Below are 19675 nucleotides of genomic sequence, written 5' to 3' on the forward strand. Positions count from 1 at the left end.
TCTAATGACTGTACTGGATTGTACAAGGAATATAATTTACTACAGTCAGGAAGGTGTATCAAAGAGCATGTGTATGTTTCATGTTCAAGGGGCCTATGATTTGAAAACAGCCCAAAATTAATCTTTATCTGCCACTGGCAAAATGTATTTTCTTTGAATGTGGGTTTCAATGCTGCTTCAATGAATGTGAGTTTCAAGGGCAGAGCAGTTTTAATGCAAAGTCTATTTTCATTGTGAAACTGCATTACTTTGTTTAGCAGATATCTATTAGGGTTTATGCTGTAAAATGTAAAATAAAACTTTCAAATGAAATCCTTATCGCAGAAGTAAAGCAGTATGCACATTACAGTGTTTATGGCAAATGGGGCGAAATAACCAAGGAATGGGCCATTGGAATGGCTGCAGGGGGGACTCTCCATTCGACCATGATTTTGTGAGGGGGGGAAGGGCGGCCAACTCAGACAGCCCCGGTTGAACTATACCTCTCAACTGTCCAGAATTTTGCAGAATGAATAGATTTTTGCTTTTTATTTTTGATTTGTTCCTCATAAAATTTGTGGTTTTCTGCCAAATCATTTAGGAATGAAGTCACTAAATAATGACATACATTGAGTTTCATACATCATAACCTTCAGAAAAATGCATGACCTGTTATTCTATCAACTGTCTTAAGTTTATACAAGAGCAATTTTTAGTACTGTTTGCATGTTCCCTCAATATATTTGGCCTTGTCCAGATTTCCTGCATTAAGAGGTTGAGAGGTACATACAAATAAATCGTTTTATAGAATTAGGAATATCCAAACCTCTCAACTGTCCCCAATTTTGGCTCAAAATGTTGGTCTCCCCCTAATAATCCCTCTGTAAAATGGCAATTTTGGAAGAAAACATGGAGGGTTTACAATTATAAATAACTATAATGATCAGAGTTATAGATTTCTTTTATTTCAGAAATGCATGTAGATGATCTTATTTTGTCAGCTGCTCAAGTTAACAGTACTAATTTTAAAAAGGTGTCCCTTCTTTGAGAGGTTCCCAGCTGTATTGTGTCAATTTTAAATTTTTGCATAACATTTTTGGTCTGTTTTTTATAAAATTGTGGTTTTCTGGCAAATTAGTAGCAAATCACTAAAGACTGAAGTTAGAAAATAATGACAGACATTTGAGTATCAGATTTCATACCTTCAAAATTCACACTAATGCAAAATCTACTACTATTCTATTATCTTTCTAACTTTATAAGAGCAATATTTAAACATTGTCTTTATTTTTGGGCCTGTGTCCTGCTTCTATGTATGGCTTTGTCTAGATTTCTTGCTTTGAGGTTGAGAGGTATGAGTGTCAGAGCCATCACTGTCAGCCAGAGACATTTCAAACTGTGACCTACTTGTTGCACCCCACTCCCCATTGTAGTGGCTCTGGATGTGTCCAAGCAAGGCAAGGAGCAGTTATGCAGTGTAAGTGTGCAGAGTATTCCCCCATCCAAGGTGGACCACAAGTACGACCGTGTCTTTTCATCTGTCCTTGATTTTGCAGAATGTTCTGGTTTTCTGTCATATTTTTATACTGTTGACTTATGCTTATTATTCAGAAAATGCATGCGGTTGCAGTGCCCTGTTGCTCTGTATTAAAGTAGCAATGCTTTATTGACCATCAGGTAAGCTTGTTGGAGATTGTAAGATGCAAGTAAGCTTTAATAAGCATACTGTTAAAGTATTACCAACACTTGAAAGCCTTTTCATTGTTGCCATGCAGAGAATATTTACATAACTAGATAACGTATAAGCCTTAGGTATTGAAATGCATATGACAGTATTTGAAATAAAGGACAGGATTACAGTATTTTCAGAAGCTCATTACATTTGTTGGAGACTTGCAGTTATCTTTGCAGGCTTTACCCGTAAACTAAACAGAATGCCAATCTATCATGTGTGGTTCATAACTTGTGCAGTAATCCTTTAAGCGATTTATCTTGAGCTTGTTTCTTGTTTGCTGTTCATTTTTTACTTTGATCATGTGTTACCCATGAAACAAGTAGATAGTTGTTGTCAGGCAGCAGGTCTTTTTTGGATAAGAAACATTTTTACAAGTGGCGGTATCACCGATTGCTACTTTCAGCATGTTACTTGGTAATTTTATAAAGCTGAATATAAATTATAATTAGAACTGCAGTGCAAGGAGAAGTGGTTTGAGCTGAGTGCTGCTTGTTTTATTTTATACTTGACTTTGACTGGCATTCCAGTAATGTATTTAAAAAGCTATTTATTTTTTCATGCCTCACAACCTTTGTGTTTCCATCTAGATATTAAGTAAGTTGTCGTGTAGCCAATGCATTGAAATATTTTTTTCTTCTACACTTCATTTTGTCTTGATTAGACTCTCGTAATGACTGTTTGGCACCCAGGGCAGTGTATTTAAAGTTCTAGTTGTTGTGGTTTTGAGCATAGCTCCACCCCTTTCTAGTTGGTCACACCCCTTCCCATTGGCCCCACCTATTCAGCTGTCTCCTGCAGCCCCCCTTTAATTTGAAGTCACCAGCCACCACTGGCAACTTATCTGTCTAACAAAGGAACAGCAAAACCCAAACTTCAATCATCAAAAACCTCATAGCAGTGTACTCATCAGCAGAAGTAAAGATCTGGATGGTTTGGCACCCAAAGTTGTCTTTTAATTGGCTCAACTTGAGCTGCCTGACAGTTTGGGTGCACAGAAGGTACCCTGAAGTGTTCAAAGCTGGCTGGCTGTTATATCCTTGGCAGGATAATACCCCATATAGCAAAGGATACTGTGATTAATATGATGAACATTCAGTGGTGCTTACTTAGAGCAAAATGGTTGTTGGAAAAGTATAGCTGTTTACTTTAAGCTTGCAGAGCTATCATTCCCTGAAATGACATATACAACTGTTTACAGTCAAGTCAAACATGACAGATCAAAAAGTACTTTAAGACAAATTTTTATAATACACAGTTCATTATTGTTTTTTTAAAACCATTATACTGTAATTGTACTTCTGTCACACACACACACACACACACACACACACACACATACACACACATGTAAACACACCATATAGACACACACACATACACACACATGCACACTCATAAACAATTGGACACACACACACACACACATATGTAAACACACTACATACACACACACACACACACACACACACACACACACACACACACACTCACAAACAATCGAACACACTCACACACACACACACACACACACACACACACACACACACACACACACACACACACACACTCAATCACTCAAGCCAGTGCTTCTTCTGTCACATTATTTGCTGGATCTCTCCACCCATCCTGACTACCCTGAGTTTGGACTTGTTCTGAAATAGGATTGGGGTCAGACAGCAAATCAAGGCATCCTAGGATAGTGTCATACTGCTGCTATGGGAGCATTTTTCCTATTATACCCAGCAACACTCTGTGAGTTAGAGATACAATGGACATCAGTGCATGACAACCCCCTCACTTCTGCAAGTGGCTGTCATCAGCAGCATGTACTGCTTACCCTCAGGCAGTACTTTCTGGTTGTTTCCGCAGACTCCACCAGGGAAACTGAACCACAATGTCTGCTTGATCCCTTACCCCTCCTCCTACCCCATTTTCCTTTGCCAGTGCCTCAGATGCACAAGCCAGTAATCAAATACAGGCCCACTGGCAGTAGGTAGAGTTTTATACTGTTCTGCTAATGTACTTTCACTTATTGACATAAATTACTTAAAGTGCCACACAGACATTTGCATTACATATAGTCTTAGTTTATAGGACTTGCATTTCCTTCTTCTGCATATTTCTTACATAACTCTAGTGTAGTGATACTAAAATTGCTATCATCTCACAGATAATCAGGGTTTCACTGCTTGGAAGGGCTGAATACTATGACATTTTCAGATCAATAATCATTTTACTGATATGCATAGAAGTGTAAATGTGAAGTAAAATGCATCAAACTCAGAAAGCTAAGCAAAAAGCACATTAACGTTAGGAAATCATGTTGAGGAACACTTTCCACAATCCTGGAAACTCAGTGCAGATACCTAGATTTTTAAACAGGTTATATTGCTGAACTATGTACTATGGCTTTGTAGGATGCAAACAGACTTACGTACAGATTGTCAATGTATACCTTGCTAAATAAACCTTCTACTGCTAGGTGGGCTTACCTTGTATGTTATTCTTTATTTTCATAGATTCCTGTGGAGAACAACAAATCCACGTGCTGAACCAAATGGCCCGATGCTTGTTGCTACATTTTGGTCTGAACTGCCAGATAAAATTGATGCTGCTTATGAAGATCCTCAAGAAGAAAAAACTGTGTTTTTCTCAGGTATTGCTGCTTTTATCCTCATATTTGTCACTTAATGCAAGTATATTTACACAGAGCGGAATTCCAAGAACTGTGAATTGTGAATTACTTAAAGAGAAAGGGGACAGTTACACACATTGCAGTAAATTGAGAGAAAGGCTGTTGCTGTTAGTAGAAGAAAATAGATAAGTGCTTGGCAGAAGAAGAAATATCAGAGCAAGTACAGGTGAAACAGTAAGTGAAATAAATATTTTTTCAGCAATGAATACAGCACATTTAGTACAAAGACAGGAAAGCAAGAACTGAAAGTAATAGAAGAAATGAAAGGAGATGTATTTAATAAGTATTTTAATGGTTTGAGCAATTATAAGTAGGAAGCAGTAGTGATAAGCAGAATCAACTATTAAAGCATTTTAAAGAGTTGAAAGAAAACAAAAACATAGTTAAAAGGAGTAAGCTAGCGTTACCTGTCTGGTGTTCAATTTTAACCTCCAGAGGATAATCTCAGGACTGTGCATACTTTACCAACAAGTGTCGCTCTCCTCTCTGCTGTTAACCTGTCTTAAAGACTTCATATCTCCTTGGCTAATAACTGGTGGACTTTTAGCCAACTTATCAGAGTATGTTTCTGTAAGTCATGTATTTATACAAAGCTCTTACCTTGGCTAAAACCTAATTTTCTTGTTTTCTGTACAGTTTGACTGCTATTCAAACATCCTTGGCGATTATACATCCTTCAGTCAAAAAAGTAACATAAGCTCCAATGAGTGTGCACCACTGATAGAGCAAAGGTCAAACAACCACTATTCAGCTGATTTATGTCCTGCTTAACAACTACTGCAGTGTCTGTTTCTTCTGTACTTAATATAAAATTTTATTGTTAAAGTCAATAGTAATCTCTGTGAACCCTGCAGTTGGGTCTGATGCCAAATAATACAATATTCAATAAAAGTCTAAATTCGGTCAAACTAAAGAACTTAATATTTTGCCCAATGAAAATTAAACTTTATCATGTTTCTCCTTTGAATTTCATCTCCTTCATGACATGTATTTGATTTTGTCTTTAAATACTACAGAAAGACATTTATTTCTAAGTGAGAGCTCCATAGATTGCTTTTTTGTTTTACACTGCTCATAGTACATTGGGGTTGATCCCACTTTGTTAGTCCTTGCTACCACTTGGGCTCAATTCACTCCCCTAACCCCAATTCCCACGCACCCCACTTACACTATACTTAAGTACAACATTCTCCACACATCCTCTTCATCAACCAATCAAAATTACACATGTATTTCCTCCACCCATTAACACTCCTACCACTCTTATTATACACCTTAAAACAAAACACCATACATAATCTTAAGCGTCCCTTATGGATAAACGTTCTCTTAAGCATTGTTCATTTAAAAACTTGCCAATCCCATACCCCTAAAAATCATTGTCAACCACTAAAAATTCCCAAATTAGCTCCTACGCAGCAGTGTTTTTATCCCCTTTATAGAACTCCACAAACACACACCCATCCCAGCACTGACAAATCATGATTTAGGTCTAAACTCTCCCTGCTATAACAACTAATCCCCTTATTTCTCCACTATAATTTATGTACTACTTACATCGACTTCTTTTTAAAAAATTCCCCATATCAACACTATGCATACTCCTTTATTTTAGTACCACTCCTATCTCGAGCATACCTCACCTGTCATTAACCCCCACTACTAAACAAATGCAAAGCAACCAACTACACAGAAATAAGCACCTTGCAATGACACCCTACTATAGCCTACAATCTCATCACAACAGAGCACATTCACTTCTTTCAAAATAACTGAGCCAATCATAATTTCCCAACAAACAAACTATGCTTAAGATTTAAATCTAAACTTAAATGGCAATAGTCACCACATTATCTTTTGGCAATTTCCCTTACATGATGATATCCAACCAAACCCAGGCTTTACAACACAGCACCACTTCAACCGTAACTCTAATTCTCCTACCACTAATCTAACCCCAAAGAATTCTCCTATCTTATACCTCTGTGTTACTAAACTAAGAAACATTTGCAGTAGAATGGAAAATGATCATGCCTGGATAGTGCAAAACTATTCTGGCATTCTCGTAATCACTGAGATCTGGTTAAGGCAAGATAGTAAAAATAAAGAAATTCTACCACCATCAGGTTACAGCATATTAAAACTAGATAAAACTAAGGAAAAATGTGATGAGGTTGCCGTCATCTAACAAACATCTTAATCTATTCATCTCCCATCGCAACATCCCCAAAATAAAAAAAATGCGGAAATCCTATTATCTTCCCTTAATCTTAACAAACAGAAAAGTCTGCTATAATAGGAATACACATACCTCCCATCAATAATATAGATACTATAGAAGAAGTTCTGTCTTGGACATCATCAAACATTTTATAAGAAACCATCATGGATGACTTTAACACTGACTGGCAAACCAGAGACTCTAACACACCTATCAGTACCATAAACCTATACAGTTTCAATTAACAGTTTACGGCCCTTACATGATACAACTACCAACCAGCAAATTAACTATGATTGACTGGATACTAACAAACATGGCAACTACTATTTCTCTTCCAGACATCTTAAGCAACCATCACGCTATATTTGCCAAATAACACCGGGCAAAAACAGTACTGATATAATAGCACACATAATCTCTCCTCTTTCCATATATCCAAAAGAAGCAGCAAGTTGGTTGCAAACCAGTACTTAATACTACAATGAATCCAAAAAGAAAAAAACACTGGAACACTCAGATCTTTTATTTAAAACTTGCAAGTTAAAACCTCACATGAAAGTCAGAACTTTCACCATCAAGGCTTCATCAGGCGAATACATTTCAACAACTGCAGTCATTGCTTAAATAATTAGTAAAATCACATGACACAATTTCAAACTTTTTGATTTAGTTCTTTTAAGTAGGGTCTTAAAGTGAAACTATCATTTAAGCCAGGTGGTATATGAGACTTTATTCGCAAAATCCACTTCATCTCCTCACTTTCTGTTAGTAACTTCAAATCACTGGGTCTATATTATAAGTTTAAAGTCTGAAAACTTCGAATCTCACATGGTCGACTCTATATGAGCAAAGTTTTCAAACATCAAACTTATAATGTAAACAAAGTAAAAACAAAAAACCTAACTAAACGCACCCACACCCCCCGCTACTTAAATATACCAATTCCAAGATTGCACTACATTGAAGTGAATCCCTATAGTGATCTCCATTGAAACATTTGATGTTTGAAAACTTTATGCATATGCTGTCGATCATATGAGATTCTAAGTTTTCAGACTTCAAACATTTAATATAGACCCCACATCACCTGCCTCAGGGGTTTATAAACCACTTTTAAAATCATAAATTTAAATGTATGTTGGTCACCTCTATCTAAAATATGCTTACTTAATGCATTGGTTATTAGCTTACGTTTAATATCACTAAGATGGCCTGCTATATGTTCTTTAAATTTCCTATTAGTCATGCCTACTTAATAACCATCACACGATTCACACTTAGCCATTTAGACTAAGTTGCTCGTATTACAATTTCCATAGGCTTGAAGTATAAATTCACTTTTGGTAACAGGATGTCTTATTGATTTACCAGTGTATAAATGTTTATAATAAACACAGTTATTACACTTATATGTACCATGCTTATGTCCCAAACCTGTAAAAAAACTCTTTCCATGTAACTCATTTGTCTATGACAGTGATGGTGAACCTGTGACGTGTGTCAACGGTGACATGCCACAAAATTTTGAGTGACACACCAGAGTTCACCAAACACCTGAGTTACCAATGAAATTGCTTTTGCATTTGTTGCTTGTGTGAAGTGCATTGAATTATTTTGTGACAGGAGTCAGTTAAACAGCACTGCTGCAGAGGTAAGGAAGTTATTAACCTCAAAGACTATTTTGGAATACTTTCTCAAAAGACTCTGCAAAGGGCAGTGCTGACATTGTTTTCTCTTTGTGGTTACACTTCTGCAAAGGGCAAGTAGTCTTCATTTCTAGGAGTGTGCTGTTTTACATTCCTCTCAACTGTCCCTCTTAATCCCTCCTGAAACTGGCAACTTTTTACACTTAATAATGACAATAATTAGGTTTATAGACTAATTTTACTTCGGAAAATGTATATTAACTCATGTTAATTTTTTTCTCAGTGTCTCAGATTAATAGTACTAGTAGTTTAAAACTGCCCATGTCTCTTATTTCTAGATTTGTCCCTGATTCTGTTGAGATTTATCCCTAATGTATTGAGAGACATGCTGTTTTATTTATTTTTATTTATTTTTGTTGAGGGGAGATGACACACAAACAGAGTCAAGCTAGGGATTTTCCAAATTTTTGACATGCCGAACCCAGAAGGCTCGCCTAAATGTAGTCAATTGGAAGGTACTGGAAAGAATTCATATAGATGAAGAGATTGCCCTTTTCAATTCAACACTCATCAATGTTTTGAATGGCCATTTCCCCATCAGAACAAAAAGATTTAAAACTAACTATGCTCCATGGCTGTCAAAAAAGACTAAACAGCAATGAAAAAATGAGACAAAGCATAAAAATCATGGCAGCAAAACAACATCATGACAAACCACCAACAGTGTAAACAGCTTAGCAATACTACTAGAAATAAAATCAGACATGGCAAAAAGAAATTCCATGCAAAACTTTTGGGTTATTTGTGCCAATTCTCACTCAACAAACCATCACCCTTAATTTATGAATATACTAAAACAGAAGCAGAAGCATTGGTTGATTCAGCATCAATCCTAATAAACTGCTTCTATAACAAAAGCTATAAAGGAGGAAACCCCAATTACATTTCCAAATATAGGCTTATAGCCATCTTACCTCCTCTGTCAAAGGTACTAGGGAAGTGTATAAGTGTATAAGTCCTCACTTTTATTACCTACAGCCTTCTCTCCCAGATGCAAAATGGCTTCTGCCCTCACTGCAGAACTGCAACAGTCCTTTTTAACGTTATCACCACAATAAACCAGCGAAGAAACACTGGCAATTCAGTGTCAGCAGTATTCCTTGATCTATCGAATGCATTTGAAACCATCTCACATCATAAACTACTAACCTAGCTATCTGCATTAGGACTGGGAACATCATCACTTGCTTGGTTCCATAGTTACCTATCTAATAGGATGCACATAGAAAAATGATAAAATGAAATCTCCCTCTTTCTCTCTGTAACAGTCAGAGTCCCCAGGGCTCAGTTCTAGGTCCTCCACTTTTCAATATTTGCACCAATGATCTGCACATTCTTCTATTGTACAGTATGAAGATGATTCCACCATTAGCTTCTCAGTCAAAAATATGAACAAACTATAACAGTCCACTCAGGAATCATTCTCCTCTGTTGAGGCCTGGCTATCAGACTCACAACTATTGTTCAATCCTAAAAAAATCATAACTGATACCTTTCACTTCCGAGCTACTGTCTGCACAAAAACATCACTAGTCCATTTGTCTTCCAATGATATTAACATTAAACTAGTAACCAGTATTAAGCTATTAGTGGTTATCATTGTTGAAGATCTAAAATTTGATCAGCATGTAAAACAGGCAATAAAGAAAACTCACCAGAAACCTAGCACCCTCTGTAGGATCAAACCATATCTGACAGACAATGCTAGAATAATCATAGCATGATCCTCTCCCAACTCTTCTCTATGCAATCCCCATACTAATTAAAGTTCAATCTATTCTACTCTCATCATTGTAGCTGTGCTATAATAAAATATCCAAATTTCCTTTGAACCACAAGCATAGGGCTCATCACAGTATACCCCTGAAACAGCTAATCTGGTTTGAAATGCAATATTCTCTAATACAGACACCATTAGTGACCACCCAACAAATCATTTACCACCCTGATAAATGCCCAGGTCTAAACAATATTCCCCATCTAAATAACCCAAGTAGACCACTTTGCTCAAATGACAAACTACTGCAGATTATAACCAAATGAAAATATTCTGGAGGAAATTCGTGTTCTTGTCCTGCCTCGCAGAAATGTGGTACTTTATACCCCTGGATATCAGGCCAGTTGAAAATGCTAAATTCTTTAAAATTCAACTAAACTAAAGCAATACCTCTCTGACAAATGCCAATGCTCATACCCTGCCCCCAGCTAATCTATTGTACCCTAATTTTATGTGCCATGTTGTTCTTACCCCCCCTGACCAATGTTTCCTTCTTTTACCTCACTTTTACACAACTACTTACTCACTTGACTTCCAGTATGGAGTTGGCTACCTCCCTTTCCTCTAACATATAGCAATCTATCGTCAACTTCATCACCCAACCTCTCTCCCTTGTCACTATTTTTATCTTTTTCTCATTTATTCTATCTAATATGTCTTCTCTTCTTTTAGCTGTCTCACTTTTAATAATAATTTTAAGTGGTTTAACTTTGTTCACTGTATATAGCAAGAAATGCGTTTTTATGTTGACTATTATGTTTTATCTTAATTTTACTTATTAAATGCCTAAACTGTTATGACTTTGGAGCTTTTCTTCCTGGGTATCCACTGAAAAGGGGCATCTTATCATGCTCATTTGGATTATCCCAGTAAACAAATGCAATAAATAATAAATAAGTAAAATAAATGGTTTGCATTTGTTCCATTAGCGTGCCTGACAAAAATCTGCATTGTCAATGTTTGACACTTCTCAAGCGTATCATACAAGAACACATTTGTTACATTATCCTAGAAACAAAATAGCTCATATGGTGCCCACAGAAGGGAGATAGTTGCCCTTTTCAGATCTGGTATGCCCCTTTAATTAAGCCAAAACTTTACCCTTTTAATTACGTCAAAACTTAGTGTAGATTAGTGTAAGACCTTTTCTAGTCCCACTGAATGTTTCAAGAAAGCATTTTGTTTCACAAGGAACCAGGAAATAATATATTATAAAAACGTGGAAGGTGAGAATTTTAAGTTAATGTACAAACTAAAGGTGTGAGTGGACGGTAGGGGTGCTTTGGAATTTTTACAGTATTATGAGATTTTTTTTATCAGTGGGAGAAGGAGAAAGGTACACCATCATGGAGTGTATGGGATCAGAAAAAGTTTTTTTTGATGAAGAGGCACATGCTAAGTTATGGGTATGTTCATCTCGTGTTTCCATATAGTCTGGTGTGACATATGTAAAAATAATAATGGGAAGCAGATGGGAGAGTAATGGTGAATGTGTATGTAGGTGATACATTTTCACTGTGGAAGGAAGTCCTTTAATAGTCCTTTTATTCTTCTGTTATGTAGGTGGCACAGAAAGTTAAAAGTCTGAAGGGATTTAAAATAAAGAATAAGAAAACTACACAGCTGTGGTGGTGGTGTATGCCGATAGCTAGTGTATTACAGTATATAGAGTCAGTAACTAAAGGATGACATAACTGTCACTACTTTGTAAGAGAAAGAATTTGTGTTAAGTAAAGAGAAAACAGGAAGCTTTTGTTTAGTGGCAGAACTACATGAAACAGCCTTTGGTGACTTTGTACGAGGTAAAATCACTTTTAGGAATAAAAATTTGTGAATATTTATTTTGAAGGAAAAAAGGGGAAAGGTGAATTAAATGAGGTAGTGAACATGGTTACCGAATAGTCAGCAAAACAAAAATGTGCATTTAATCAAAATGTTTTCCAAATCCATATTTTCTTATGTAGTAGCTGCTCATTGCATATGACATTTGGGACATGGATGCATTAGACCTTTTAGGTGACATGGCCCTGTCAGAAATGAATTATTATTTAATGTGTGGAAAAGGGGAGCATAAATATGGTTAACCTAGTGATCTTTTTTAAACCTTATGTTTAGATAATATTTTTAGGAATGAATATTTAAAGAGGGAAGGGTGAGACTAAATTTCAGGAGAAAGGTGAATGGAATAGAGGGAAAAGAAGAAAAAGAAAAGAGGGGGAGGCAAGGCAATAAATACTTAAAGAATATATAGTCAAAGAATATTTAGGAAAAGACAATGTTAAAGGTAAACTGACTGAAAATTGTATATGTGAAAAGTTAAAATCCATATGCAAGAGTGATGAAGGAATATTTCATTTTCCTAAATGCCTACCTTGGGCACCAAAGAGAAAATTAAGAAAAGTTATTTAAAACAAGTAAATTAAATTAAGTAAGAATTCCTGAATATGCATAGAATGTATAATTTAAAAAAAATTTGGATATAAACTTGAGTAAGGATTACAACAATAAGTGTTATAAATCAAACATTTTTAGAAAGGAACACTACTCTAATGCATATTTACACTTTGATAGTGATCATCCTTACCAACTTAAAAAGAATATTATAAAAGGACAGATGATTAGGATGGCTAGAATGATTTTAGATGAGACAGAATTTTTGGACGAAATTAATAATATAGAGAAAATGTTTATGGACAGAGGATATCCTATGGATTTTATTAACCCAATTAAGGAATATGTAACAGCAGCGAGAGGTGCCAAATATACTCCATTATTGGTTAAGGATGGTGCGCTAGTTTTTGAAGTAAATTCAGTACTTAATATTGACATTACACCCCTATTCTCTCTCAACTGATAATCCCTTATAACAATCTCAACTCTCTGCGCTCTTCTCACAAACTGATGGCCAAATCAATTAAGTCAAACAATTCTGCTGGTGACTGTCTCTTCACTAATACAGTAGGTAGAAATTGGAATCTTCTACCTAGTGATATAACTCTGACTACATCTTTGCCTCTTTTCAAACAGAAAATTAAACTGTACTTCCAAAACCACTGGCTCTGTTCCTGCAGTACACCTGACTAACTTATCCTATTTCTTACTCTGTTACTCCTCCACTCCTTTCCTCTCTACTCCAACTCCTGTTCTGATTCTACTACTATTAGAACTTTAAGTATTATATATTTTTCTGCAAAATTTGTTGGAATTAAAGAACAGTACATTTCTTTTTTCAGGAAAATTGTTTTATTACTGTTGAATATCTCTCTTGCAGTGTTATATTCCTTATAAGCTGTATTTCTTAGTGATCTAGTTTTATGTAATGTATTAGTAGATAGTGGAGCTTTTCTCCTCAGGCCTCTGCTGAAAATGGACTTGTTATCCAGCCAGACTAGCCCGGTCAACAAATGTAAAATAAAAATAAAATAAAACATTAATATTGATGCAAATACAGTATTTAATACGAATTATATCAATGAAAATGTCAATAACGTGGATAATAGGAATAATAGTTTGAATACACAGGAAAGAATTAAGGAAGGGGTTACACCATATTTGACCCTTACTTACCACCAGGGTATAGGTTGGCTGAAAAAAAGTATACATGAAACATGGGAAATGTTCAAAAACATGGCAGTGAGAACGGATGTCTTTCAAAACAAGATTAAATTTAGCTTCAGAAGAAATAGGAATATCAAGAATATTATAGAGAAGGACAAAAGTAGTAGTAGTGGAAGTACTAAAAAGCATGGGAGTTTTGCTTGTGGTAGATGTGCACAATGTTACATAGCTGGATTGAAAGAGGTTAGAATTTCAAATTTGCAAATTACACTCAAAGCTAAGAAATATTACAGTTGTTATTCAAGAGGGGTGGTATATTTCGTTTTCTGTAAAGCATGTGATTGTTATTATATTGGGAAAACAGAACGCCACCTCAGGTCTAGAATATATGAGCACATGAGAGACATCAATAAACGCAATGACAATAATGCACTTTACAGACATGCCCTGACTTGCACAAAAGCAGACTAAGTTCTGGGTATTGGAGGAAATTGCCTACCCAGAAAGAGGAGGGGATTGGGAGACACGTTTGGAATACAAAGAAATGATATGGCAACTAAGGTTAGATGCTTGTGGTAGCAAATGACTCAATGACCACATTTCTATTAGTCCGGCATTAAAAGTATTAGCAGGTGACCCTAAGAGACACATTAGATGAAATTTAATTAATCAATTATTTATTCAATCAATTTCAACAAACATTCAGTTTTATTGGTTTTTCATTACTTAATATTTAATATTTAATATTTTAACATTCAATATTTAATATTTTATACAAATACATATACTATACAAATATATATATTATATACATATTTTTATATATATTCTTTACAAAATAGGTTTTATTCATTTATGTATATTTTTATATAATTTTATATATATATTTTTATATATATTTTCATATATTTTTATACATATACACCAATCTATATTCCTCATTATTTATTTATATATATATATATATATATATATATATATATATATATATATATACATATACATTTGCACATATGTTTTATTCTATTCTACGTTGCGTTTTGAACATTTATACAACTACTTATGTCTAATATATTTAACACTGCAGTATTTTGTGACATTTATGACAGCAGTGGACCCAAGATCTTTGGGGATCTGTGAAAAAGTTTTTTATGTCTGGATTCCTTATATCTGCACTTTTTTATGTCTGGATTCTTTATGGCTGCATTGTTATGCCTGAATTCCTCATGTCTGCACTTTTTTATACTTTTTATATTTGCATTTCTTATATTTGCATTTTTTATATTTGCATTTTTCATGCATGTATCTTCATGTTTGCATATGTTTTATTGTTGACTTCCTATCGATTTACATATACATAAAAATATATATATATTTTTTAGTTTTTATACAATGAAGTTTTGTATAGTGATATTTTAGTATTTAGAAGCGACAATTTGTTTAAACAGTTAGGTTTTGTGAGGTCTGTTTATTTAATTCTTTGTATTAAAGTATTCAGTCAGCCCCAGTCAAGAAGAGGAAAGTAACATAGGCCAGTCATTTATATAATTTCATTTCGTTTTATATAATTAATGATGTCAGTTTCTGTGGACCAATGAGTGAGAATTATTTGTTATAAAAGAACAAGTTAGTTTATACGGTAACAGGATTCTGAAGAAGTCTCAGTGATGAGATGAAAGCGCTAGGTCTGTTACCCATTTTATTATTTATTATTTATTTATTATTTTTTCTGTTAAATAAACATCAGTTTAATTCTACTACTCTGTGGTCGTAATTGGTATACAAAGGCAACGTGATTGTGGTTACTGGACAGCCTTTATTGAGTCAGAGCAGCGTTGAGTTTACATTTTTGAATATTAATAATAGTTTTTTTTTTATTTTCTCAGTAGCATATAGGCAGTATAGCACTATAAACTATGTGAATGTAGCATTTGCATTACCTAAAAATATAGAGAATTAACTGAAAATACACAGAAGGTGATTTGCACTCTATTCAGATATCATATTTGGAACAATTTATTTACAGAAGACAGTTATTTGGTACAGGTTTTAAGGAAAATATTTATTTTTCTGACTATGAATTAGGAAAAATAAGAATAAATGAAGATCATAATTTATCCCAGGATTCAACAATATTGCTGGTAAATATTTGATATGATCTGTCTTGCCTGCTGACATTTTTGTTATCTTTATGCATGCTGGGAATTTGAAATAACATTTTCTTCCTTTTGATAAGTGAAAACTGATCTTTATTATCTATCGCCAACTTGTATATGTGGGGGTCTTGGTTCTTATAAGTTGTTGTTGTATCTTTCGTCTTTTCCCAGTTAGGGGTCACCACAGAGGAACCCCTGTCCGCTAATGATTGGCAGTAATTTTTACGTACCGAGTTGCCAGCTCTGATGCACAACCTTCAATGAAGGTACGCCCATTCACGCATGGCTCCACACAGAAGACGCTTTAGCTGAGAATCGAACGGGACAACATCTTTCTGTGAAAGAATTTGTAGCAATTGAACCTTTTGTTATGATAGCAATACCGTACAGGATTGATAGTGTATCTAAAAGCACATATCCTGTAAAATTACACAATAGCATACAGCACACAGCCATACGGTACTAGAGGCAATTACATTATACTCTTCTTGAGAAATAAGCAATTTTCAAAAACTGTCACCAGGCACATGGCTGGAGTAGTTGCAGAAACTCATGAAAGTAATGCACGTATAATACAAAATCAACAGAAAATTGTGGCATATAGCTGTACAGTGTGCCATCCAGGATGCAACCACAATGACTGCAAAAAATGAAGTCCACAGTTTGTACAGTCATGCAGGTACATAGGACCATACCAACCCACATAGGGCATGCATGTTGCAGCAAGATACAGAGACAGCATTACTGTCTGGGACAAGAGCATGGAAAACTGTAACACTGCATGCCTTTTAACAAGAAAGTCAACACATGAATGTTGTGATAGAAAAATGAATCCCAGCACATTTTCTAACCTCATATGTCCTCAATTTCCCTCAGAATACATGGAACGATGGGCAGGTATTGTCAAACATTGCAAAAAAGACAAATTCAGTAGTGCACTATAATGAGAAGGTGAGCTGAAACCAATGAGCAGCAGAAGGTCACTGGCAGAGGTGCAATGCTGTGCTGCTACACATGCTCTGTAAAATTATGGAATACAGACCAGCCTCCCAGGATGACAGTAATTACAATAAATTAGACTGTTCGAGGACCTGTACAATGCTAAAGTAGAACATTGGCTATAGCCACAGATGAATTTATGTCCATTAACAGCTATAACCACAGGTGAACTTGTAATCATCAACCACAGCATCATTGTAATGTGATGCAGTGGATGATAGTGTGTATAACATTTGAATAGATTCAAAAAGACATAGTGCATATAATAGATACCAGACTGCACAGAAATATATAGCAGAAGAAACCCCTGATGCAAAATTGTTATCAGGCATCTCCAAAACACAAGGTAAAGTCCATAGTGTCACATCCCTGAACCACACATCCCTGAACCACTAAACAGATAACAATGAACCTATATCATATCAGCACTGTAAAACTGTTACACTGCTACCTAAAAAACCTCAAGTAACACTATTGCACATCTGACCAGATTTTAAGGCTTGCTGATTAAATAATTACTTGCTTAACTATTTATTTTATTTTACATTTGTTAACTAAGTTATTTATATACAAACAAATATATATATATATATATATATATATATATATATATGGGTCTACTTCAATTTGTCGAAAGTACACTTCATCGACAAACAAAAGGCCGAGCCCACATCGACAAATGTGTAGTACATCGAAAGTGCACTTTCGTGAAAGCTGATTCACCGAATTGTGTTACAGTGGGGATAAGAAAATATATCCTTTTTCCTACTGTAGTGCAATCTCGGAGTTAGTATATTTAAGAGGGGGGTGCAGGGGGGCTTGCACCCCCTGCATAAATGTGATTTAGTCTTTTGTTTTTTATTTATTTTTTATTTTTTTTGTGCTTCGTGAAGGTGCATTTTCGACAAAGTGCACTTTTGCAAAAGTGAGTTTGATGGTTTACATTTTGATGAAACGTAATTTTGATGGATCAGCATAGATCCATATATATATATATATATATATATATATATATATATATATATATATATATATATATATAAAACAAGATACCTGAATTTATATATATATATATATATATATATATATATATATATATATATATATATATATATAGATATATCAGAAAGCCTACAGCTTTACCCAAACAAAATGTAAATGCTTGCAAACAGGACACACAAGACCTATTCCACCTCTTCATTAGCTCACTCTAATATAATTTTTATTGGCCTGTTGGCCTGTAGACTTTAACTACATCTCTTTAACCTTCTTTTCCATCTATTCTCCTTCATTCTTTACCCACTTTTTCTGTTTATTTTTGATTTCTCCTCTTCCTCTTATATTGTACATATATAAATATTGGTCATCTGAACACAGTGTAATCTGTAGCAGACAATAGTGTAGCTAGGGCATAGTGAGTGGGTCAACAGCCCTCGGCCCAAAGTGCTGTGGGGGTGTGATCAGCCAATCCCAATCGCTCTTTAATGTAATACCAACTAAGAGCCAGAATCACATTTGCGGTCAAACCTGAGCACTGTATCACCCCATGTGTGGTCTAAACTGCAGCAAATGCTTGCTACATTGTAGCAAACAGATTGCTGCAGTTTAAATGAAAAACAATGTCTTTTTTTTTTTTTTAATTTTAAACATGAGTGAGTGATGTAGTGCTCCATGCAGGCAGGGTATAAACTGTAGCAACTGTTTGCTGCATTTGTAGCAAGCAGTTTGATACAGTTTAAAAAGATTTTTTTAACTAAAACATAAATGCTGAAGTGATCTGTGCAGGCAAGTGTAAACTATAGCAACTGTTTCTTAGTATACTACAGTTTAAAAGAAGAAATGTTTTTTTTTTTAAGAAAATATGTTGAAGAAGGGTTGGAGGCAGGGCACTGATATGGTACCTGAATGGCTGGGGCTAGAGGTGGGGAGGGGGGTGTCTCATGCATCTAGTCACTTGGTTGGTGTATCAGTAGAAGGAATGTCCATTTCTTTCTTTTTTTGCTGGAGGGATGCAGAGATCTAACTGTATTAAGCTGATCACTTATGACTTATTACAGTGACATGCCTTTTCTTTGCTCTTCACTGGAAGAGCTGAGGGGGTGGGGTGCTTGTTCATAGCACTGGCCCAGGGGGTTAATTGAATCAGCTATGTTTCTGGTAGAAAGTATCATTTTTGTTTGTTGTAAGATGTTCTAAAATCAAATAATGTCACATGCTTTGCTTGTATTAATTTAACCTAGTGTACTATCCAAGTGTTAATGAAGATGTTCTATGTGGCTTCTATTGGCTGTGACTGAAGGTGTTCCACCGAGAACAGGGCTCTACCCCCATCATCAAATTCAAATTTAAAATAAATTAAAGAAATATATGTATGCATGCTAGATAGATAGCTAGCTAGATAGCTAGCTAGATAGATAGATAGATAGATAGATAGATAGATAGATAGATAGATAGATAGACAGACAGATAGGTATGATTACAGGCAAAACTTCTTAAAAATATATGAATTGTATGGGGGAGAGTAGAGCTCCTGCCTCACTCTGTTCTCACCATACTGGAAGTCTCTAGAAATGTATTTTTCATTCCTGAACTGTTTTTTTGAGACTTTTGACAGCTGGAAAAAGTTTCAAAGCTAACACAATTGTCCAACTAAGGAAAAATGTCTATGCCTTGGAGTCCACAATAAACAATAACCGGAGTTAGGCATTTTGTAAATACCCATTGTGGAGAGGCCAAAGAACAAAACACACAACTGATAATATAAGCTAGAGACAGCAACTCTTAAGAAATGCCTCTATTTTATTGCAATAGGAATGTGGGAATAGGAGCTGTTTAGGTCTAAATTT

At 35.1% G+C, this 19675-nt stretch overlaps 1 protein-coding gene across 1 annotated transcript in view; it reads left to right on the forward strand.

The window, feature by feature from the left end:
• Positions 1-19675, forward strand: part of LOC122809143 (72 kDa type IV collagenase-like) — a 792577-nt gene that overhangs the window by 622079 nt on the left and 150823 nt on the right. The window contains exon 11 of the mRNA XM_044080418.1: positions 4234-4370. Within this exon, the coding sequence (XP_043936353.1) occupies positions 4234-4370 (137 nt within the window). The remainder of the gene's footprint in view (positions 1-4233; positions 4371-19675) is intronic.

The sequence above is a fragment of the Protopterus annectens genome, chromosome 8.part0, assembly GCF_019279795.1.
Source record: "Protopterus annectens isolate FY-2018-M chromosome 8.part0, PAN1.0, whole genome shotgun sequence".
Taxonomy (NCBI): Eukaryota; Metazoa; Chordata; order Ceratodontiformes; family Protopteridae; genus Protopterus; species Protopterus annectens.